Genomic DNA, 23,011 nt, shown 5'->3' on the forward strand with positions numbered 1-23,011 from the left:
TGATTTTCTTTACCCAAACTTTCCAATCCAGTCTCATTATAATGTCATGAATGTTAATACAAGTTCAATATGCCAGCTGGTGGTGCATGTCTTTAATCCCAGCACTCAGGAGGCAGAGTCAAGAGGATCTCTGTAAATTCAAAGGCCAGTCTGATCTACAGAGCTAGTTCCAGGTGAACCAGAGCTACACAGAAAAACCCTGTCTTAAAAAACCAAATAAATAAAAGTTTAATACATGTCCTCATGTCCACCCTCCAGATCTCAACCTAAAGCTAAGAGTTTGATCATGGGCCTTCCCAACCCTTTTCTATGCATTGCATTTAAGCGTTTTGGGTTTTTTTTGGTTTTTCAGGACAATTTCTTGTAGTCTGTCTTGTAGTGCTGGCTGTCCTTGAATTCACTCTGAAGACTAGGCTGGCCTTGAACTCACAGAGATCCTCCTGCCTCTGACTCCCAAGTGCTGGGATTAAAGGCTTGCACCACCACTATTCAGCTCATTTTACTTCTAATGTTTTTAAAAAATTTATATTTTTTTCATCATATGTATATGAGTGTTTTGCCTATGGCTATCTGTGTATCACAAGTATATGGTGCCCACAGAGGTGAAGAGGACATCAGATTCCTTGGAACTGGACTTACAGGTATTTGTGAGCTATGATGTTGGTGCTAGGGACCAAATCCAAAAGTCCTGGAAGAGCAGCTAAGACTTAACCACTGAGCCATCTCTCCAGCCACAATGTGTATGACTGTTTAACCTGCATATACATATATATGCCCATGGAGGTCAGAAGACAGCATCAGATTCCATGAAGCTGTTACTACAGATGGTTGTGAGCCACCATGTAGATGCTGAGAACTGAACTCAGGCCCCCTGCAAGAGCAGTAAGTGCTTTTTAATCACAGAGTCACTGTATAGTCCCTTCATTTTATCATTCATTCATTCATTCATTTATTTATTTATTTTCGAGACACGATTTCTCTGTGTAGCTTCGCACTTTTCCTGGAACTCACTTTGTAGACCAGGCTGGCCTCGAACTCAGAGATCCGCCTGCCTCTGCCTCCCAGAGTACTGAGATTAAAGGCTTGCGCCACCACTGCCCAGCTTAATTTTTTTATGTATACAAATGCCTTCCCTGCATGTAGTGACCACAGAAGCCAAAGGAGGGTATCAGATGGTTGTAAGACACCATGTGGGTACTGGGAACCAAACACAGATCTTTTGAAAGAACAATCATTGCACTTAACCACGGAGTCATCCCTCCAGCTCCTCTGGGCTTTACATTTAGATGAATCTATAGACATTTATCTTCCCTTAAGGGAGTAGGCAGGGACTATGCAATTTTTTTGTTTGTATTTTTGTTGTTGTTGTTGTTGTTTTGGTTTGGTTTTTTTTCGAGACAGGGTTTCTCTGTGTAGTTTTGGTGCCTGTCCTGGCTCTTGCTCTGTAGACCAGGCTGGCCTCGAACTCACAGAGATCTGCCTGGCTCTGCCTCCTGAGTGCTGGGATTAAAGGCGTGCGCCACCACCCGGCTTACACTTTTTAAAGAATGATATCATGGGCTGGAGAAGCAGTACACTGGCTGCTCTTCCAGAGGTCTTGAATTCAATTCCCAGCAAATACATGGTGGCTCACAACCATCTGTCCATCTATAGGATCTGATGCCATCTTCTGTTATGCAGGTATACATGCAGAAAACTCATACATAAAATATAAACTTTTAAAAAAAACGATATCATCTTACATGTTACAACCTGAATTTTTTTGTTTTTTGTTTTTTGTTTTGATTTTTTGAGACAGAGTTTCTCTGTGTAACAGTCCTAGCTGTCCTAGAACTTGCTTTGTAGACCAGGCTGGCCTCAAACTCATAGAGATGTGCCTACATGAATACATGTGTGCCTAGTTCCTGAGGAAGTCAGAAGGTGGCATCAGATCCCCTGGAACTAGAGTTATAAATGGTTGTGTGTCACCACATGGGTGCTGAAAACCAAATGTCCTCTGCAGGAGCAGGAATGCTCTTAACTGCTGAGCCATCTCTCCAGCCCCTTCCTTTACATTTTACTGTTAGTCGTTTTTTTTTTTTTTTTCCAGACAGAATCTCTATGTAGCCCAGGCTGGCCTACAGTGATCCTTACAATCCTCCTGCCCCTGCCTCCCAGAGTGCTGGGATTTACAAGCCCATGCCACCACCCGACTTCTATTGAATTTTAAAGCCCTTCTCTGTATCTCAACTTTTTGCAATTGTATGTATGTATACAATGTATATGGACAAGGCTGTGTATGTGCACATTCACATGTGTGAATGTAGGGTATGCATGCCATACACGTGTGCAGAGGACAACCTCAGGTGTTGGTCCTCATCTCCTACCTTGACTCAGGCTAGTTGGTCCTTAAGCTACCAGGATTCTCCTATCCCTACCTCCGTGTCTCCAGTGGATTATAGACACAAGTTCTACCCAGAAGCTTTTACATCAGTTCTGGGGATTTGAACTCATGCCCTCACAGTTACATGGCAAGCATTTTTACCCTCCGAGCAATCTCCCTAGCCCACTGTCTCTAATCTTCCATTGCATTAACTCCTCCTACAGTCTGGGTCATTAGGCTGTTCTTGATGTATACTGCAGCCGACGAGGCAATGGACACTGGGCATGCAGAGTGCTCTCTCGGAATGACCTGAGGGGTCAGGACGCACTAAGTCACGTGGCCCCTGCAGGAGCTGAGCGCTTGCTTCACCAATCCCACAGTCCGCAATAGTCAAGGTCTTTGTGCTCTTTTCACTCACACTTCCCTAACTGTCCAGAAGACTCAGCATCTTTTTGGTGGTTGTTCTGTTTTCAAAGGCAGGGTTTCTCTGTGTAGCCCTGGCTGTCCTAGAACTCACTTCAGTAGACGAGGATGGCCTCGAACTCACCTGCCTCTGCCTTCCAAGTGCAGGGACTGAAGGTGTGGGCCACCACCACCACCTGGCTAAGACTCAGCCTCTTAGACACCAACAGCCATTTGGGGATTTCCTCTGATGACTACTGCTTCCCCCTGCTGCTCATTTCCTCACTCACTGCATCTCTATGACTGCCCCCAGTCTGCTTCTTGACATGCAAACAAAGCATTCTTTTAAGGAGGCTCACACTCTTGTTCCCTCTGCTTTCCCAGGTCCCCTGATGCCATTTTCTAAGGACCCAGGTATTGACAAGGGATAGCAATGGGCACCTGGGAGGCTCAAGGGCAGACTGGACACACAGCGAGACTGTCACTCGGAAGGAAAGGAAAGACAGTCTACAGCTGGTGCAATCAGGCCTGCCCCCCCCCCCTCCGGGCTCCCGCCACCACCTACACTTCCCAAACACCCACTCTGTGAACCTCCCATATTCCAGGTGGCATTCTCTCACTTTACAGCTGAGGGTGGGGTGGGGACAAGCAAAGGACCTGAGGCCACACAGCTACAAGGGGCAGAGTTGGGCCTGAAGTGGATTCAGACTCCAAACACCGAGCATTTGCCTTCGAGGTAGGCACCACAGAACAGAGCAGACATGCTGTGAGGAGAAACTCGGGTTGACCATTCTTATCCAGTAAGAGACAGGCTCCAGGGTGATAGAGGTTAAGTCATAAAAGGAGAAAAGCCTGCCGTGCACCCCTGAAGTCCTAACAATCAGGAGGTGAAGGCAAGCACTAAATTGAAAGCCAGGGGTGAGAGAGACGACTCAAAGGCTAAGAGTGCTCGCTGCTCCTCCAGAGGACTGAATTTGAATTCCAGCTCCCATGTGATGACTCACAATGGCCTGTAAAATCCAATTCCAGGGGATCCTAGGCCTCTAGCCTTTGGCCTTCTAGGGTACCTGCACTCACATACACAGACCCATACAGACACACACACACACACACACACACACACACACACACACACACACACACACACACACACACAAAATTTTAAATAGTAAATCTTAAAAAAAAAAAAAAAATTGGCCAGGCGGTGGTGGCACACGCCTTTAATCCCAGCACTTGGGAGGCAGAGGCAGGCGGATCTTTGTGAGTTCCAGGCCAGCCTGGTCTACAGAGCAAGATCCAGGAAAGGCACAAAGCTACACAAAGAAACTCTGTCTCGAAAAACCCAAATAAAATAAAATAAAATAAAATAAAAAATTGAAGGTCAGGGCTGGACAGGTGGCTTGGCAGTTAAGAGCATTTGTTGCTCTTGCTGAGGACCTGGGTTTGGTTCCCAGAACGCACGCGGCAGCTCTAAACTATCGTTAACTCCAGGTCCAGGAAATCTGATGCCTTTCTTCTGGGCCTTGCAGGTACCAGGCATGTATGTATATACATACATACATGCAGACAAGACACTAATACAAATATATACATATATGTTTTTTTTAAGATTTTTGTGAGACAAGTTTCTCTGTGTAGCCCTACTGTCTTGGAACTCACTCTACAGACCAGGCTGGCCTTGAACTCAAGAGATCTACCTACCTCCCAAGTGTTGGGATTAAAGGTGTGTGCCACGACTGCCCAGCAAAATAAATTTGTTTAGGGCAAAATAAATTTGTTCAGAGCCAGGCAGTGGTGGTGCACGCCCTTAATCCCAGCACTCAGGAGGCAGAGCCAGGCAGATCTCTGTGAGTTCCAGGCCAGCCTGGGCTACAGAGTGAGTTCCAGGACAGGCTCCAAAGCTACAGAGAAACCCTGTCTCGAAAAACCAAAACAAGAAATAATAAATAAATAAATAAATTTGTTTAGAAAAGAAAATTGAAGGCTAGCCTATGTTACACAGAGCGCTAAGTCTACATAAGAACCATTCAAAGTAAAACCAGAACCAAGGGCTTGGCTTGTCATCCTAGCATTTAAAACAGAAACACAAAGTTCAGGAATTCAAGGTTATACTTCAGCTACCCATAAGACCCTGCCTCAAACCCAAAACCAAATAAAAGCTGAGGGTAGTGGCACCCACTTGTAATCAGGAGTTCAAGGCTAGCCTGGGTCTACACTATAAATTCCAGGCTAGCAAGGACTACTGAGTGAACACCTGTTTAAGGCCACACCCTCCAGGAAAAGCAGTAGCAGCAGCTACAATTTACCAGGCACTTGTCACATGCCAGGAAGGACATCAGTCTGCATCCATAAATTCTCTCATCTTTGCACAATCCCAAGAGAAGGATGTGTTCCTCATGTCATAGAAGAAAAACTGAGGTATGAATTACCTGCCTGAGATCACCAAGCCAGAAATTAAACAAGTATAACTGTTTTAGAGAAGAATATGGCTATAACTAGAAGCATTAGTAGAAACATATTCTAGACTTTTCATTTATTTACTTTATTTGTTTATTTGAAACAGATTCTCATTATGTAGCTGGGAAATCACTGTGGGGCAATCCTCCTGCCTCCACCTCCCAGGCCTCTGCTACCATGCTTATTCAGAAGCTCTCAAGCACACAGACATCACTACAATTCAAGTGTCCATCAACAGAAGGGATCCGCTACAATACAGAATATAGCAGCAAAAATCTATATTAGACCCAACGGAGAAGAAGGAGATCATAAAAGTATTGGCCAGACACGGTGGCTGACACCTGCAATCCCAGCACCTGAGAAGCTGAAGCAGGACTGTTGGGGGTTTGAGAGGCAGAGGCAAGAGGATTCGAAGCTCCAGGCAAGCCTGGGCTATATATAGAATGAGACTTTTGTTTCAACACGGTGTCCAAACACACCTTCAGGCGAAACACCCATACACATAAAAGAAAATAAAAATAAAAACAAAAAGAGTTTCCCTCTGAGAAGACGACTGTATCACAAATGGAGACACAAGGGACTTGACATTGAAAGTTGGACAGGGAGCATAGCATTTTTTATTAGTTATTACGTGTACCTGTGTGTGAGTGACTGAGTGTGTGTGTGTGCCTGCGTGTGAAACGAAACAGAAACAGTCTTCTCGGGAATGTTCACTGGGCTGGGAATGTAACTCAGTACAGAGCTCCTGTCTAACACTCGTGTCCTCACTGCTGCACTCCCCAGGACCCTGGGAAAACACGGATATTTGCTAACACAGCAGCATTCCTAATTCCAAGGTTCAGAGTCACCTCTATTGAGAGCCACTGAAGAACGAGTGTGCACACAATGCACAATCAGACACCCATCATTAGTGTTGTGGGGATGGTGGGGGGCAGTCTCTGCCATTTGGGACAGCATGGCTAACCCTGGGGACCACGACATTAAATGAAATAAGGCAGACACAGACATAGGCAACATCACCTCATTCATATACCATGAGCCCAAGGCCAGCATGGGCTATGTGAGACCCCTCTCAGAATAAAATAAGGAAGCGCCCTGAAATATGGCTCAGCAGGTGAAGGGGCTTAGGATGACTATGAAAGCCCGGTGACCCGAGTTTGACTCCTGGAGCCCACATAAAAGTAGAAAGACCAACTCCACAAAATTATCCTCTGACCTCCATGTTCGCTGTGGTATGCAAGTACACAGCCATGCACACACATGCACGCACACACAAAATATCTATTTTTCTGTGGCACTATGGTAAACCTGGAGGGCTCCAAGGGAGAGGCAAGGCCTCCAACACTGAGCAACATCCCCAGCTTTCCCCTCCTATTTTGTTCTCTGCCACCCCAACCCCACCCCATCCCTTTTTTTGTTTGTTTGTTTTTAGATACAGGGTTTCTCTGTATATCCCTGGCTGCCCTGGAACTTGCTCTGTAGACCAGGTTGGCTTTAAACTCTGAGATCCGCCTGCCTCTGCCTCCCATGTGCTGGGACTAAAGGTGTGTGCCGCCACACCTGGCGTGCTCTGCCCTTTTTAAATGTTCATTTGCACCACGGTCTCACTATGTAGCCCAAGTCACACCACCCAATTTTTGGACGCCAGCCAATACTCATTTTTCCACCTGACGTCAATTGCAGTCTGAGGCAGGTGTAGTATCCCATTTTTAACTCCAGCATTTTGAAGACTGTAAGCTTGTGAATCAAGGGAAAAAGAGAGGAGGGAGGAGAGAGAAAAGAAGAAGAGGGGGACAAGAAACATGAGGTCTAGGACTTCCCCTTCCCTTCTCCCAGAATGCCCTCTGTCTGCTGAGGTCCTTCTGCTGTGACAGTGGCAAACACTTCTGTCAATGACTCCCCTGGTCCTTTGAGGCCAGGCCTTCTGGAGCCGTTTGCAGACAACCAAGCAGGATTCCCAGACTGGGCAGGGAGGAGAGGCAGGGAAAGCACGCCAGGTCAGGTGCTCACCTCTTTGCAGTGCTGTTCCCTCAGCAGATCTCGGAGGGTGCGGTTGGTCTCCTCAAAGGTGCTCAGCTTCTGCAGGAGAAGTTCCTTCTGCCTCGTCAAGGTGTTGATGTCGGTGCAAGTCATCTGTTTCTCCTGGAGGGGAAGCATGTGTTAACAGCGGAGGGGAGGCGGGCCCATGCATGTGTCACACAGCAGGGCAGACAGGCCCATGAGCGCTTCAAGAGGTGGAGGTGCCAGGAGCCCAGATGAGAGGAGCTGGGTCACGGGGGTCACGGGCAGGTCTCCTGGAAGTGGGCCTGGGCAGGGGGGAGGTGGAGAGAGGGATGGGAGTGCTCCGTGTGTGGTGCAGGGGGCAAGAGAGATGGCGGCGACCTCTGGTGGCTGACACTTGCAGGAATCAACCACATGCCTTGACTCACTGTGATCCCAAGTGGCCCATGATTTAGTCTCTTCAGATGCTCTGATCAACAGAGGTCATCTTCAAGGACCAAGGCCCAGGAAGTGAGAGTGGGGGGATTGGGACTGAGCAGTTAGGTGTGCCCTCCCCCAGCCTGGGATGTCATAAAGTCAGCCTGATGACTGCGTAAAGCCCCCACCCCACCCCCACCCACCCCATCCTAGGGCTCCACCTACGGTTTTTAGCTTCCCGATGGTATCCTTCAAGGCCATGACTTGCTTGGCAGCAGCTGCTCCGTCCATTTCAGCCTCTACCAACTTGGACATGAGGCACTCCTTCTCCTGCTGGAGGTGTTTCTTCTGAAGCCTGGGGCCAGAAAAACAGGGTTCCTGAGCGATGGCAAGGCCCAGCCTGCCCAGAGCTCTGAAGCCCACCTCACAATGGTCTGAGAGACTCCCCTTCTGCCAGGAAACAATGGGGAAGGTTTGCAGGGAGCCATCCCTGCCCAGGTGGCCTTCTAGAAGTGAGACCGGGAGTCATACTTGCTTCAGTGTTAAAACAGAGCCTCTAGTAGAGATATCACGGCATAACCAATGGCCTTGACTATCTCAAGACTGCCTCCATGTTCTTGAGCTGGCTCATCTCTTCCCTCAGTCACTCTGGTTGTCCGAGGCTGGCTCTCATGTGCTGGCCTTCATTCAATTCCCAATCCTGGATCTACCTTCTGGTGCTGGGACTACAGGCATGTGCCACCATGCCTGGTCATTGCTCAGCTTTTAAAAGTGTTCTCTACATCCTCAGTGTTACCCAGCAGGCTAGGGGGTTGTGGCTCAAGGGTAAGGCATTGAGCAAGCTCAGGCCTTGGATTCTATATGCGCAACTGGAAAGAAATGTCCCGACTCTACAAGCTGCCGTCTCTGAGGCATTCTGGCCTCTGCAGCAGCCAGTCTTGACCTACTTTCTACTGCTTGAGATAAACTAGGCCCACCCTCGGTCTCCCCATTAAAGGTTCCCAGCGGTTCATCTTCTAATGCCTTCCTGCCTAACTCCACAGTCCTGTCTCCCCCAAGCCCCTATTTAAAGAGTTCTCTGGCCACGGCCACACCACCACACTGGGTCCTCATTTGTCCCCAAGGAAAGCCGCGTGCTATACTGAGCAGGATCCCCACAGGCACTAGCAGGGCTGCCTCCCTCCACCGCCTTCCTCTGGGCTGGCAGGAAGGAGTCAGCCCCGCAGCAGTGCGGCCCAGCCAGGCCCCTTACATGGTGAAGTCCTTCTCCTCTTTGATGCGCTCGATGTTATGTCTGAGCACTGTGTTTTCATGCTCCGTCTCTGCCAGCTCATGAGCAACCTCCTCCAGCTCTTCCTTCCGCTCCTCTAGGAACCTTTTGGCCATTTGACGTTCGCCTTTCTGCATCTTGACCTTGGAAAGGGGACACAGGAAAGGGCCAATGAAGGGATGGCTCTTCCCCAAGGCCACATTGCTGCCTCTAACCCTTCTAAGAAGTATGATGGGGCTCTGCGCCTGAGGCCTTCTGGGCATTGTTTCAGTGAACAGTCACACAAATACTGACTCTCCTCTGGACCTACACTCCACCCAGTCTATACATGAAGAACCCAAGTACAAAGAAAAGGAGTGATGTGTACTGGCCAGGGGTGGGGCCAGACAGCAACAGTAGTACAGTTGGCATGCCGCTGGTGGAGAGATGTCACAAAAAAAGGACTGGGCTATGGAGCTAGGAGGGCCTGTCTGTCAGAGAAGGCGGCTCTCAGTTCTCCAGGGAGGTCTCAGGACCTCCGATAAGTAGAAGATAAAGACACAGGCACCTCAGCAATAAGGACCTGGCTCTTAATGCCAGCCCCACCTGCTTCCTGGTCGGGGGTCCTTTCATGGCAGGGGGTGTTTCCAGCTCCCCTCCCTCCTCCCGAATTTCATTGCCACAAGTGAAGACAGGCATCTCCTGTCTCCTCTGCTCTTATTCAGCTTTTCGAAGCAGCAAAGGCTGTGCTGTTTAAAGGCACTCCATCTGGGGAGAAGTCCTCAGAAGGCAGAAGAGAAGAGGAGACCCACAGAGAGGCAGTCTGAGGGAAGCATCCACAGGCTAACCTGCTTAGCCCATCCTGCTTGTCCTCAGGGTACTAGTTGTCCAGCCCACTAGCTCCCTCACCTCAGATTTGAGACAACCGACCGCATTCATTAGACTGTCAATCTTCTTATCGTAATGGTTCATTTTACAGTGACCTGAATCGTCGTCTTCTGTAGAGAGGTCACTTAATCGCATCACTGAGACCAGCTTTTCTGAAGATGGTGGTGTGATCTCCAGACAGTGAGGTGGAGTCTGATGCAGAGGAGGGAGACACACGTAAGTGGCTGAGGTCAAGCCTCTGACAGAACTCCACTGTAATTACGTGTGCATGGGAGGCTAGCTGCTGCCAAGGTGGCAGAGCCAACACAAGCTAACGGCCAACCCCAGAGATCCTGCCTAGGAACCTTCCAACCGCTCCAGACCTTCCTGAGGGGAGCATTACCTACCCAAGTCTAATTGATGCCTTTGAAGAATTTCTAACATTGAAAGAAAAGGCATGGGTTAGAATATTAATTTATAAAGAAAGCAGGTTTGGGTGCTGTGTGCCTGAATAGTTCCAGCTACTTCGGAGACTGAGACTTCTGTGGAAGATCACCTGAGCCTAAGAGTTCAAGACCAGACTGGATAACATAAAGAGGCACTCTACCTTTAAAAAAGAGAGAGAGAGAGATAGATGTGGTGGAATACGCCTTCAATCCCAGGACTCAGGAGGCAGAGGCAGGCAGATCTGAGTTTTAGGCCAACCTGGTCTACAGAGCAAGTTCTAGGACAGCCAGGGCTACACAGAGAAACCTTGTTTCCCAAATTCCAAGGGATATGATGCATCTCTTCTGACTTTCCACGACATACATATGGTGCTTTACATACACAGGCAAAATATCCATAAAATAAAACTTCAAGAATAATGGGGGCTAGAGAGATGGCTGCACAGTTAAGAGTGTGTACAATCTTGCAGAGAAGCAGAATTCTGTTCCCAGCATAGCAGGTGTTTCCCAACTGCCTGTAACTCCAGCTCCAGGGAACCTGATCAACTCTTTTGGTCTCCATGAATACGCACGCGCGCGTGCACACACACACACACACACACACACACACACACACACACTCTCAAACATATATACTCTGTAATCCCAGGACTCAGGAGGCAGAGGCAGGGGGATCTCTGTGAGTTCAAGGCCAGCCTGGTCTACAGAGCAAGTTCAGGGACAACTGGGTCTATACAGAGATACCCTGTCTGGAAAAATAAAAACAAGCAAAAACCCACAAGAATTCAAAGAGGCCACAGCTCAATGGTGAAGTACCTGCCTAGCATACATGCCCTTAAATTTAATCCTTACAATAAAACAAAGAGCTGGGGGGGGGGGGCACACACCGTAATCTTAGCCCATGAGGTAAAGGCAGGAGGATTGTAAATTCAAGGTCATTCTCCATTACACAGCAAGTCTGAGGTCAGCCCTGACTTCAGTGAGACCCTGTCTCAGAAACAAAACAAAATAAAAGTTAACACTATACCTTTGTCCCAGTTACTGCTAAATCTGAGGCAGGAGAGTCGCTTGAGCCCATGGATTCAGGCCAGCCTGGGCAAAAGAGCAAGACCTCACTGAAGGAAAACAAAGCATGAGGAAAGTAACAGTTCCAGAACTGGGGCTACAGCTCAGTGCAGAGCACCTTCGAGCACCACCAAGCCCTGGTTTTCAGCCCAAGTAACGCAAAAACAGAACACTTACAGAAACAGCTTACAAAGTCACACGAAAAATGTGCAACTCTTACCAGGAGCAAAAGAATGAGGTCACTTCTAAGAAAAGAGAAAAGAATGTTTAGAGTATCACTTCACCTCTATTTTCAAACAGCAGTAGCCTGGAGGTGTAGCTCAGTGGTGGAACACTGGCCTAGTATATACAGGGCCTTTATTTAATCTCAAGTGACATAAAAAAAAAAAAAAAACACAGGGGAGAGATGTGGCTCAGCAGTTAAGAGTACCTGCTACTCCTAGCACACACAGGCTGCTCACACATCTTTTTACTCCAGTTCCAGGGGATCTGACACCCTCTCTGGCTTCTGCTGGTACTGGATGCACACAGTATACAGACATACATACAGGCAAGACTCATATACACGAAAAATAAAATTTGCCCAGGGGTGGCGGCGGCAGCGGCACATGCCTTTAATCCCAGTATTCAGGAGACACAGGCAGGCAGTTCTCTGTAAGTTCGAGGCCAGCCTGGTCTAAAGAGCTAGTTTCAGGACATTCAGGACAGCTGGGGCTAAATAGAGAAACCCTGTCTCGAAAACCCAAAAAGAAAAAAAAAACCTGAATTCACGCAGAACTAAAAATGCGATGGGCAATGCCCAGGGCAGAGGTTACTTTGATAAATAATAAGGCAGTAGTGATGAGAATAGGCCAGAGGAAAGCTGGAAGCTGGGCATGATGGCACACACCAGCAAGCCTGGCACTGGGAAGGCAGAGGCAGGTGGTTCTCTGTGAACTCAAGGCCAACCTGATCTACATAGCGAGTTCCAGGTCGGCCATGCAATCAGACCCTTTCAAAACAATTAAAAAGAAGGGGAAAAAACCTAGATCTTCTTTCTCCAAAAGACAAATAATGGTGGGGAGGATCAAATGAGGAATGTAACTCAATGGCAGGGTACATGCTTAGCTGATACTCTGAGTTCAATCTCCAGCGCCACCACCACCAAATCAAACAAGAATACCCCAGGTGGGGCTGGAGAGATGGCTCAGTGGTTAAGGGCACTTGCTGCATCAATACGGTGGTTCACAACCATCTGACTCAATGCCTTCTTCTGACCTCTGTGACACCAGGCACACACATAGTGCACATACATCCATGAAGGCAAAACACTCATACATGTAAAATAAATAAATAGATAAATAGATAAGTAAGTAAGTAAATAAATAAAAAAGGCCCTCAGGTTTTACAGCAACCTCTGGTCTCTATCCCAAACATAGACCCCCTGGGGCCTTTTCCCTTTCGTTCACAATGGAAACTGTGAGGTCAGGGCTTTCCAGGAATAACCAGGACGGGGATAGAGGCAGACCAAGAATAAAGCAGAAAAAACAGCTGCAGTTTGAACTCTTGGAGAGCTTGGACAAGTCACTTCTCCGAGGAATCTCTACGATTAAGCTTCCAGGCAAAATTGCAGGACTATTTATCCCAGCAACCCGCAGCAACAGGAAGCCGATTTCCACAGTGTGTGTGTGTGTGTGTGTGTGTGTGTGTGTGTGTGTGTGTGTGTGTGTGTGTGTAGGTCAGAGGACAACTTCTTGAGGCTGGATCTTGACATCTACCCCTCCATGACTTAGAGGACTCTTCACTCAGCTCACCAGGCTCCAATGGCAGGACGAGCACCTTTAACCACTGAGCTGTCTCACCAGCCACTCACGGCAGCATTTCCTTCCTTCCTTCCACCATGTGGGTCCCAGGCACTGAACTCCGATCATCAGGCAAGTACTTTCCACCCACAGAGCATCTTGTAGGTCCCTTTTTTCTTTGTTTTTGAATGCTGCAGCCTCAGCCTATCCAATGCTAGAATTAGAGGCATAAGCCACCAAACCAGCATTTGGCTGAGGGGAGCGTAGATGGATCCAGGATGGCCTCAAACTCATGGCAACTTTCCTGCCTCATCTTCCTGAGTGCTGAGATTACAGACTAAGCCACAAAGCCTGGCATGCTTTCTTTTTTTGTTTGACCCAGGGTCTATGTAGCCTGGGTTGGCCTCAAACACAGCAACCTTCTCGCCTTGGCCCCCTCAGTGCTTGGATTACAGACCCATCTCTCCAGCCCCTGTAAGTGTGATTTTTAAAATATCTAGAAATAGTCTAGGGCTATAGCTCAGTTGGTAGTGTGTGTGCTGAGCATGTGTGAAGCCCTGGGTTCAATCCCCAGGACCACAGAAAAACAGGTGCAGTGGTTTATAGCTATTGTTCCAGCAGGAGCATCAGAAAAAAGTCAGGGGCCCGGAAGACAGTTTAGTCAGTAAAGTGCTTGCCACATAAACATGAAGACCTGAGTTCAATACTCAGAACTCATAAAAACAAAAAACAAAAACAAAATCCAGGCTTAGAGGCTGGAGAGATGGCTCAGCAGTTAAGAGAACTGATCTTTCAGATCAACCATCTATAGTGGGATCTGATGCCCTCTTCTGGCATAAAGACGTACATGCACATAGAGCATTCCTATACACAAAATAAATATTCAAAAAAAAAATCCAGGCTCAGTGGTACATGCCTGTGACTCCACCTCTGGAGGGACAGAGACTGGGAGATCCCTAGGGATCGATGGCCAGCCAGCCTCACAAGTTTCAGGTTCAGTGAGACCCTGTCACAAAAACAAAAAACAAGTTGAAGATCTCCCAAGGAAAGACAGTAGAGGCTGTCCTCACCGCCATGTATACATGCATCTGCACATGCATGCACACACACACACCTTTTTAATTTTTAAAAAGGGCAGGAGCCAAGTATGTGGCACAGGCCTTTAAACTCAGTACTCATGAGGCAGAGGCAGGTGGGTCTCTGCGAATACAAGGCCAGCATGGTCTACACTGTGAGTTCCAGGACAACCAAAGAACTATATTATAAAGACCCTATCTCAAAAAAAAAAAAAAAAAAGAAAGAAAAAGAAAAAGAAAAGGGTTGAAAGGCTGGGCATAGTGGCACACGCCATTAATCTCAGCAGAAGAAGCCAGGCGGCGGCGGTGGTGGCATATACCTTTAATCCCAGCACTTGGGAGACAGAGGAGTTGGATCTCTGAGTTGGAGGCCAGCCTGGTCTACATCGAGTTCCAAGACAGTCAGGGCTACAGAGAGAAACCCTGTCTAGAAAAACCAAAACAATAACAACGAAACAAAAACAAACAACAAAAAAACTCAGCAGAGACAGGAAGATGCTGTGAGTTCTAAATCAACCAGGGCTACAAAGTGAATTCTAGGCCAGCCAGGGCTACACAGTGAGTTCTAGGCCAGCCAGGGATAAGCAGTGAGACCCTGTCTCAAAAAGTAAAAACAAAAAAGACTTGCTGGAGTGGAGAGATGGCTCAGCATTAACAAGGTGTACTGCTCTTGGCAAGCACTGGAATCCAGTCACCAGTACCCACATCCAGTGATGTGCCCATAACTTCAACTCCAGGAGAATCCAAAGCCTTGAACCACTTCAGGCACCTGCACTCACAAAGACACACCCACAATACAAAACTAAAACTAAAGCTTGAGGCTGGAAAGATGGCTCAGTGGCAAAGAGCACTGGTTTCTCTTCTAGAGGACCAGGATCTAACTCCGGCACCCACATGGTGGCTCACAGCCATCTGTAACTCCAGTTCCAGGGACTTACTGCCCTTCACAGGCCTCCATGGGCACTGGGCACACAAGTGGCAGAGACATACATGCAGACAATCATTCATGCACAGAAAATAAAAAAATTTTTAAATCTTAACCCCCCCCCCCCCAGCTGAGGACTGAACCTAGGGCCTTTCGATTGCTAGGCAAGCACTCTACTACTGAGCTAAATCTCCAACCCCTTAAATTTTTTAAAAAGAAATTCAAAGTCATCCTCAACTATATGGAGTTTGAAGTCAGCTTAAGCTGCATGAGATCCTGTCTCAACAACAAAAATGCCTTAAAAAGTTGATTGCTCATATGCCTGATGACATGGGATAACTATAACCTTTTACAATCCTTTCTGCTTCAAAATTTTTATTGCTTTAATTTTTTTAAATATACTTATTTTTAATTCATGTTATATTTTGCCTGCTTGTATGGTTGTGTATCACATGTGTGCTGCGTGCCTGCAGAGGCCAGAAAAGGGCGACACCTCAAACAGCTGGGAACAGTCTTACAGACAGAGCAGCAGAGCTGGGGTTAGGACATGTGAGCCACCTTGTAGGGGCTGGTACTGAACCCAGGTCCTCTGGAAGAGCAGTCAGTGATCTTAACCACTGAGCCATCTCTCCAATGCTGTAAACTAAATTTCCAGTCAATAAAAAATGATACCTTGCTGTGTTTGTTCCAATTTCTTATTTTATGATTTTGAGACAAGGCCTCACTAATTCCCAGCTGGCCTCTACTAACTCGTAGCAATCCTCCTGTTTTAGCCTCCCAAGTGCTAGGATTGCAGTCACTCACATCTAGCACTTCTCTGTAAACAATGTTTCAAATTTACTTTTCAATGGTTACTACTAAGGTAGTAAAACAATGTTAAGGGACCATTTTCATTTCAACCGTCTTTTGGGGGAGCAGTATCTTTTAGAGGGGCATTACTGGGGCACTCAAATCAGGGCCTCACACATAAGTATGCACTCTACCAGTTAGTCACACACCCCAGCCAGAAATGCCCATCTTCCTTGTGTTCTTATACTGTTCCTAACACTTTTCATGCATTCCTGAGGCTCCTAATGTCCAAAAAGGATAAACTGACAAATTAAAGAATCAAATCCATGTAGTATGATTATGAGCAACAGAATTACAGCCATTCTTGGGTTTCTCATTTTCAGAGTAACAAACTATCCAAGAAAAAGGCTGTCTCTAAAAGATCAGGCGGAGCATGTTTTGTTTTGTTTGAAACAGGGTCTCACCATGTAGCCTTGGCTGGCCTGGAACTTACTATGTTGAGTAGGCTGGCCTCAAACTCAAAGATCAGCCTGCCTCTGCCTCTGCCTCCCAAGGTGCTGAGCTGGGATTAAAGGTGTGAGGCACCACACCTGATCCACTGAGCATTATTTGAAGCCTTTACTTCTACTGATGAGAGTGTTGTTCAAAACACAGTCAAAAGCTTTTTAGCCTTTCCTTATCATTGAGCTCTTCACTGCAATGCACTTAAAATGAAGAAAGAAGCACGTCTTGCCAGGTTGTAGCTAGACTCCCTGTGCTGGCAATGCCTGGTACCAGTCTCAGGAAATGTACTGTGTATGAATGGTTGGATGGGTGGCTGAGTAGGGGTGCTGGTGAACAGACAGCTGGGGCTAGGGGATAAGTGGGTGGATGGATGGTCGGATGGACAGATGAATGGGTAGGTACATGGATAAACACATATTCTCTTGGGCTACCAATAATGAAGGCAATTGTTTCCCCCCAGAGACTCTTCCAAAAGCAGTGTGGATGAGACACTCGCACTGTCCATAGCCTACATTTTCTTGGCTATTTTATATGTTGGTATATGTACACTCTCACACATACCCAACCTCAGCTTTGATTGTGCTTTAGATACTATGACAGACACATAAATCTATTTGGAAAGCAGAGGCTGAATTCAGTCTCCAAAATGAGACAGAGTCCTAACTCCAGCTCTGCTGCTCTCTAAGACTCCAAGGAAGTCAGTTCCCAGCCGTTTCATCTCTATGCTAGAACAGAGGACCTACCGCAAAGCAATGCCACAGACCTAAGTAGCGCTGGATGCCTTAGGATTTAGGGAGGCAATCAGTAAATGAAGTTTATTGGAATTTCTCAATCATACCAAGTTTGAGGCCTGCTAGAATCTGACTGACCAGTCCAAGAAGAAGCCTGAACAAGACTGAGCCTACCTCCCACTTGCATCCCACATGACGGGCAGATGATTTTCCAGGGGGCATCCAAGGTACCTTGGTTTTCACCCGGACACTCCGCCGTACATTCACGGTGTCCCCTTTCATTCCGCGCTTATGAGATTTCTGTGGAAAGGGACAAAACTAGAGTTATCTCCGGGTCCAGCTGCCTAGTACCACTCTGGTGGCATACACCACCTCTGCAGCGATGCCTCTTCTGGGTAACTTTACTGCGGCTGCTGAACAGTGGCCTACCTTCTAACCAGGCAAACGACCTCCAGAAAAGTGTGAGTGTCTCCCAAAGCTTTGGAGTCAGAAGTGCGAGGAGGCTGGGCCAGGAGACAGCGCCCTGATCCACAGCTGTGACCTCGCAGCACTTCCATGCTCCTACCTGGCTGTTGGCTGCTGATGGTTTCGGGAGTTTTTTTATGTGGACGTGGACAGGAGTGTTCTCATCCACGTGAACATGTAAGGGGGGAGTTGAAGATCGGTCCTTCATGGTTCACCTCTGGCAGGCAGGGGAGGGCAACACAAAAAAGGTTGATCTGTGGATAAGTAAACTGGGCATGAAAACAAAGCTCAGTGGCTTCTGGGGACACCTGAAAGCACAGCCACCAAGTGAGCAGGACAGCTACCAACTACAGGCATGCAGGCAGGAAAGCAAGGCAGGAGGATCACTTAGGCGGACTCCACAGAGGTCCCAGCTGAAGGCATCCAGGTCCACTGGGGATAGAGTCCTCTAAAAGCCCAAGGGAAGCCACAGGGGTCCTTAGAGCTGCAGGCCCACCCCCCCAAGTCCACTGCGCTGGGCAGCTCCTTCTGGGACCTAGTGTAGTTCAGCTGCAATGCACATCTTTCAACCACACATGCAAATCAGCATGGGAAACACACAAAATGGTTAAGGTGTAGAATAAACCAGGACACATGCAAGAAGGCACTAGAACACAAAGGCCAGTGGGGACGCCAAGGATGAGAAGGTTGTGTAGACTCTAATGGAAACATGAGCAGAGCTGTACCCCAGGTACAGGCACCTTGCAGCTCCTATTCCCATCTCCCCTCATTCTTTTGATTTTCTTTTTTCTGTATCCTTTTTCAAGTATCTGTTCTAAAGATGTTGGGATTTTCCTGGAAGGACAGCCGACAACCTCCTCACACCTGGCACTTTGATCAGCAGGCAGGCCATGCTTAACAGTTGTGTTCGGAGGAGCACCTGGGCCGAACAGCAGAGGCAGCCTCTAGCAAAGGCTTGCAGAAGCGTTTCTGACGGTGCTGTGAGAGGGCTACCTACCGTCACAGTTACGCTGGGTGCGCCACACGGTGTTCGCAAGACCTTTTTCTGTGTGAGACTCGTTACTCCGTTCTTCCCACACGATGGAAACCTGGGCCCGGGCACAAGAACCAGATTATGAGCAGAAAACCAGGGTTCTCCTATTTCTCAGCTCTTGGGAGATGACACACTGCATGTGGTGGCTATTGAGTTGGCAGCCAGGAGAACCAGTCTTGAATCCCTTGGCTCCCTGCAGATGAGCACAAGGCACACATGGTGTGCCCAACAAGAGGATGGAAACAAGGTGAAGGGTGTCTGCTTGTCCGGCTTTTTAACCTGCATCGCATCACATGTATTGTGACCTTGTGCTGGAAAGCCTACCAGTCATCCTATCAGGTGATCCCCACTCCAAAAAAAAAACAAAAAACCTGCCAAGGTACTAGTCTCAAACAAGGGTGAGGATCCCCAGGTCAGTGTCTGGAACACAGGTTCCTCTGGGGAAATGTTCAGTGAAAGGTTAACCTAATAAGCTAAGAGACCTCTAGAGCACTCAACTCAGTAGTGAAGTCACTGTGACTCAACTTTATAAAATGAAGGCTCACTCATTTGCCTGAGCACATGAAGAACCCACTTTCCAATGCAGCCCACTCACTGCCCTACGAGAGCCTTGCCGGTACACACGCAGTCCAACATGAGATGTGCAACCACAGCAAAGAATATGCTCCAGAACGAGCAGTGCAGCCAGGAATTCCAGGCTGGGGGAGAAGGGCTTGGGATGATCCAGTCTAACATATCCCACTGCCTCCTTACCATCCAGCCCCAAATGGCCTTTTGCCAACCTCACAGGTTCTCGGGGGAAATACTGGAACACTAAGGCAACGGCACCTGAGTGTGCACTGTGCTCAGCTCACTCACAAAGGATTGTTTACTGAGCTGGACTATCATTTGGAAGAAGACTGTCCAAACTAGGAACTCAGTTTCCCCTTCTACTTACTGCTAACATTTCTGCTCACTCAGAGACACTAATTGGAGGTGGCATGGTGGGAATGCTTTTAAGCCACCACATGGAAGGAAGAGGCAGGAGAATCAAGAGTTCGATGACAACCTTGACTACCTAGTGAGTCTGAGCCAAGTTGAACTCAGACCTTAATACTCCGTTGACAAGAGTGATCTTGTTTGCTACTAAAAAGCTGTTGAGTTTTGGGGGGATAGATTGGGGGGGGGTGAGCCTGTGTGTCTTTACTCCTCGCTATTCAAAGTCACGGTTAGTGTTTTTGGTCCAGACTTTCAGTACCTGGGAAACTAAAGAGAAGTTTCCATTGAGCCTGGCCTGGGAAGCCCTGACCACCTTTCCCTGCCCTACTGAAAAGGCGCCCCCCACATTAGCTGTACCTGGGGGAGCCGCCTGAGGATGAGGCAGACATGGCTAAGCATCAAAGCCGCAAAGGTGGGCAATTGGGTCGGCAGGCTCTGCTCAGGGGGACCCAGAGGGGCTTGCCAATGAGAATCTCAAGGGCCAGGCATCAAACGTCCTCTCTCTGAGGGGAGGAGGGTGGAAGCTTTGGGGGTGGCAGTTGGATGAAAACTTGGGAGGCGCTCCTCTACTGTCCAAGTCGCACAGCAACTGTCCTGCCAAAGTGGGGAGGGGGGAAGACAGGAGAGGCTGAGCGACTTGCGGGGTGCCGAGTGCGCTGCCAGGAAGCAGGTGGAGGGCGCGGCCGGACAGCGAAGGGGCGCGTCACTGAAAGGAGGACGACGACCAGCATGCCCAGGCCCCACCCGGGAAGGAGAGCGGGCCGATGACTACCAGGGGTTAAACCTGAGGGCTGGCTGGCGTGCGAAGAAGGTGAGAACCGCTGGGCCCCAAGTGGGCCCCCCAGGGGCGGGAACCCGCGCAGGGAGCTGAAGGGATACTCGGGTCGGTGCCCGGGCAACTGTCTCCTAGGTGAAGGGGCGTTCCCGGCAGAATAGCTACCGGGGAGAACCAATAGGTGGAGAGGGAGAAGCAGCGGCCACGGCGGGGCGACAGGGACAGCAGGACGGCTCCAAGGCCACCCGCATCCCCGAGGCTGGCCGGGGGGGTCCCCGGAGGCCTGACCACCCCAAGCACGCGTAATTGCTGCGGCCCAGTCCGCAGGGAGTAGGGTTGGCCTCCGGGGAGAATGGGGCACACGGCCACCCACCAGCGGACAAGAGGGGACGGGGTTCTGCCCATAGAAGGGCGAAGCCCTGCCCGAGGGCAGCAGAGGAGGGAAAGAGCCCTGCCGACAGCCCGGAGAGGACGGAGGCGGCCGGCCCGCCCGTTAGCGGGAGGAGGACGGCCCCGCGCCCAACGAGGGGCGGGGCGGGCCGGGTTCGGACGCAGAAAGGAGCGCGCCTGGACGCGGGGACGGTGCCCGGTCGAGCCAGCCCCAGGCCGGGAGCGCGGGGCTTGAACCCGCGGCGCTCCGCGCCCCGCCCCGCCGCGCGGCCTCTCACCAAGAGCGGCACGGCTGCGCCCAGAACCGTCTCCTTATGAAGTCGTTGAAGTCGGAGGCCAGGGTCGTGCCATGGAGACGCCGCGGCGGATGCAGTCCGGCGGCGGCTCCTCCCCTCTTCCGCCTCCTTTTCCGACACCCGGTCGGCAGCTCGCCCATTGGCCAGTTCAAACCCCCCCCGGAGCCTCTCGGGTTTCGCCATTTAGGCCCAGCCCCCAGCGTCACAGAGATGCCCCGCCCCACGGGGACGCTCCGCCCACTTCCGGGCCACGCGGCCGGCCCACCGCCCCGTCGCCAGGGAGACGGGCGACGCCTCCCGCGCAAGCTAGCCTGTCTTGTCCCACCACCGTTCAGGGTCCCGCGTCCCCTCCGCCATTTTTGCCCTGGTCCTCCTGACTCCAGAGCCCCAACGCGCTCTCCCCGAAACACAGTAGGAACCTGGGCGCAGAGGGGGACCGCTGAACAAGCGACAGGCCGGGGCTTCTGGAAAGCCACCCTTGTGCCTAGTCCCCTCAGTGCAGACAGCTTGTGCACACTACCCAGACTGTGCCCCTCTCCCCACACCGCCCAAACAGAGGAAAGAGGCCCCGCTCCCCACGGCCCTCGCCGCCCTCCGGCACGCCGTACGCCGCTTCTGTACGGACCTACTCTGCTGAGGTTCTCTCTGCTGAGCCGCCATCTTCTCAACTATGCTTCCCTGTTAGCCAATCGTGGGGAACTGTCACGTGGCCCACGTTGCCGCCCTGGATTCTGGGAGACTTTAACCTCAGGGACCAGGGGGACCTCCTTTCCTCGACGCCCTTCTCTCCCACCGGCTCCTTCCTGGAGTGTGAGCCTTAACTACGCTCCCACCTTCACCCTCAGCATCCTTACATTGTCATATTTGTTCTTCAACCTTTGACAATTCATTTTGTGAGTGCAACCCTGGCTGGCCTGGAACTTGCTGCCCTTGAGCAGAAATCCACCTGCCTCTGCCTCCCGAGTGCTGGGATTAAAGGAGTGAGCCACCATACCCAGTCTTTTTTTTTTTTTTTTTTTAATTCCTGTAATCTCAGCAATGAAGGGGCTGAGGCAGGAAGATTGCCACGAGTTGGAAGCCAGCCTGCATCCCTCAGTCACGACTTGACCCTACCATTCTGAGGTTCTGGAAGATCAAATCTGCAGCTGTGGATAAGGGCTCTCAATGGTAGAGGCCTGGCCTGCTATGAACAAAACCCTAGATTCAATTTTCAGCACCACATAAATTTTATAAACTCCACACATCATTGTCTCCACATTGTGCAGCAATCTGTCTCTAGACTATTGCCAGAAGCAGCTTTTTCCAAACTTTGGCCTCTTCTGTATTCTATACATCAAGTTCCTTATTTCCATAGAGAAAAGTAACGCTGCAACAAGCAATCCCCTTAACCTTCCCATACTTTCTCCTCAGCTTCTCTGAAATTCTCCCTTCAAAAGCCAGGCAGTGGTGGCCCACATCCTTAATCCTAGCACTTGGGAGGCAGAGGCAGGCAGATCTCTGAGTTTGAGGCCAGCCTAGTCTACAGAGTGAGTTCCAGGACAGCTAGAACTACACAGAGAAACCCTGTATCAAAAAACCAAAACAAATCTCCCTTCAGATGTATATGTGCTTCTTGACGCCTAAGATAAACCTCCTGAGGCAAGGCCTAGTCAGCATCTCTGTCTGATGGCACACACCTATAAATCAGAACTTGAGAGCCTGAGGCTCATGGGTTGCCATGAGTTTGAGGCCAGCTTGGTCTACATAGCAAGACTTTCTTACAAATAACTAAAATAATGAAATTTAATTTTGCTACCCCCAAAATGGAATTGTTGCTCATCTCTTAGCATGCCCTCATTCACTGAACTGATATTAAGTCTATGCTGCATTCAAGGGACATTATGTGCCATTCAGTCTCAGAGTGCATGACCTACCATCCTAATAGCAAGGAGATCTTGTCGTTCTACTTGTAATCTGACAAGTGGAACTTTTATGTTTTCCTTTCCCCGATTCTAAACAGAGT

At 49.3% G+C, this 23,011-nt stretch overlaps 1 protein-coding gene across 21 annotated transcripts in view; it reads right to left on the bottom strand.

The window, feature by feature from the left end:
- The window catches only part of Odf2 (outer dense fiber of sperm tails 2), a 38,139-nt gene extending 16,409 nt beyond the window's left edge, over nucleotides 1-21,730 (bottom strand). For 2 of the 21 annotated variants that reach the window (XM_028883272.2, XM_028883271.1), the window contains exons 1-8: nucleotides 20,992-21,102; nucleotides 19,906-20,142; nucleotides 18,535-18,625; nucleotides 17,247-17,372; nucleotides 9,798-9,968; nucleotides 8,892-9,052; nucleotides 7,865-7,994; nucleotides 7,232-7,363 (exon numbers count right to left, since the gene is read on the bottom strand). In XM_028883272.2, coding sequence (XP_028739105.1) covers nucleotides 7,232-7,363; nucleotides 7,865-7,994; nucleotides 8,892-9,052; nucleotides 9,798-9,968; nucleotides 17,247-17,372; nucleotides 18,535-18,625; nucleotides 19,906-19,937 — 843 coding nt within the window. In that variant the 5' untranslated portion in view covers nucleotides 19,938-20,142; nucleotides 20,992-21,102. Of the gene's footprint in view, nucleotides 1-7,231; nucleotides 7,364-7,864; nucleotides 7,995-8,891; nucleotides 9,053-9,797; nucleotides 9,969-17,246; nucleotides 17,373-17,637; nucleotides 17,792-18,534; nucleotides 18,626-19,905; nucleotides 20,427-20,696; nucleotides 20,857-20,991; nucleotides 21,227-21,634 lie in introns of those variants that run through there. The other 19 variants (XM_037204607.1, XM_037204606.1, XM_028883278.2 and 16 more) reach the window with 18 other exon arrangements.
- Nucleotides 21,731-23,011: the final 1,281 nt, after the last annotated feature.

The sequence above is a fragment of the Peromyscus leucopus genome, chromosome 4, assembly GCF_004664715.2.
Source record: "Peromyscus leucopus breed LL Stock chromosome 4, UCI_PerLeu_2.1, whole genome shotgun sequence".
Taxonomy (NCBI): Eukaryota; Metazoa; Chordata; class Mammalia; order Rodentia; family Cricetidae; genus Peromyscus; species Peromyscus leucopus.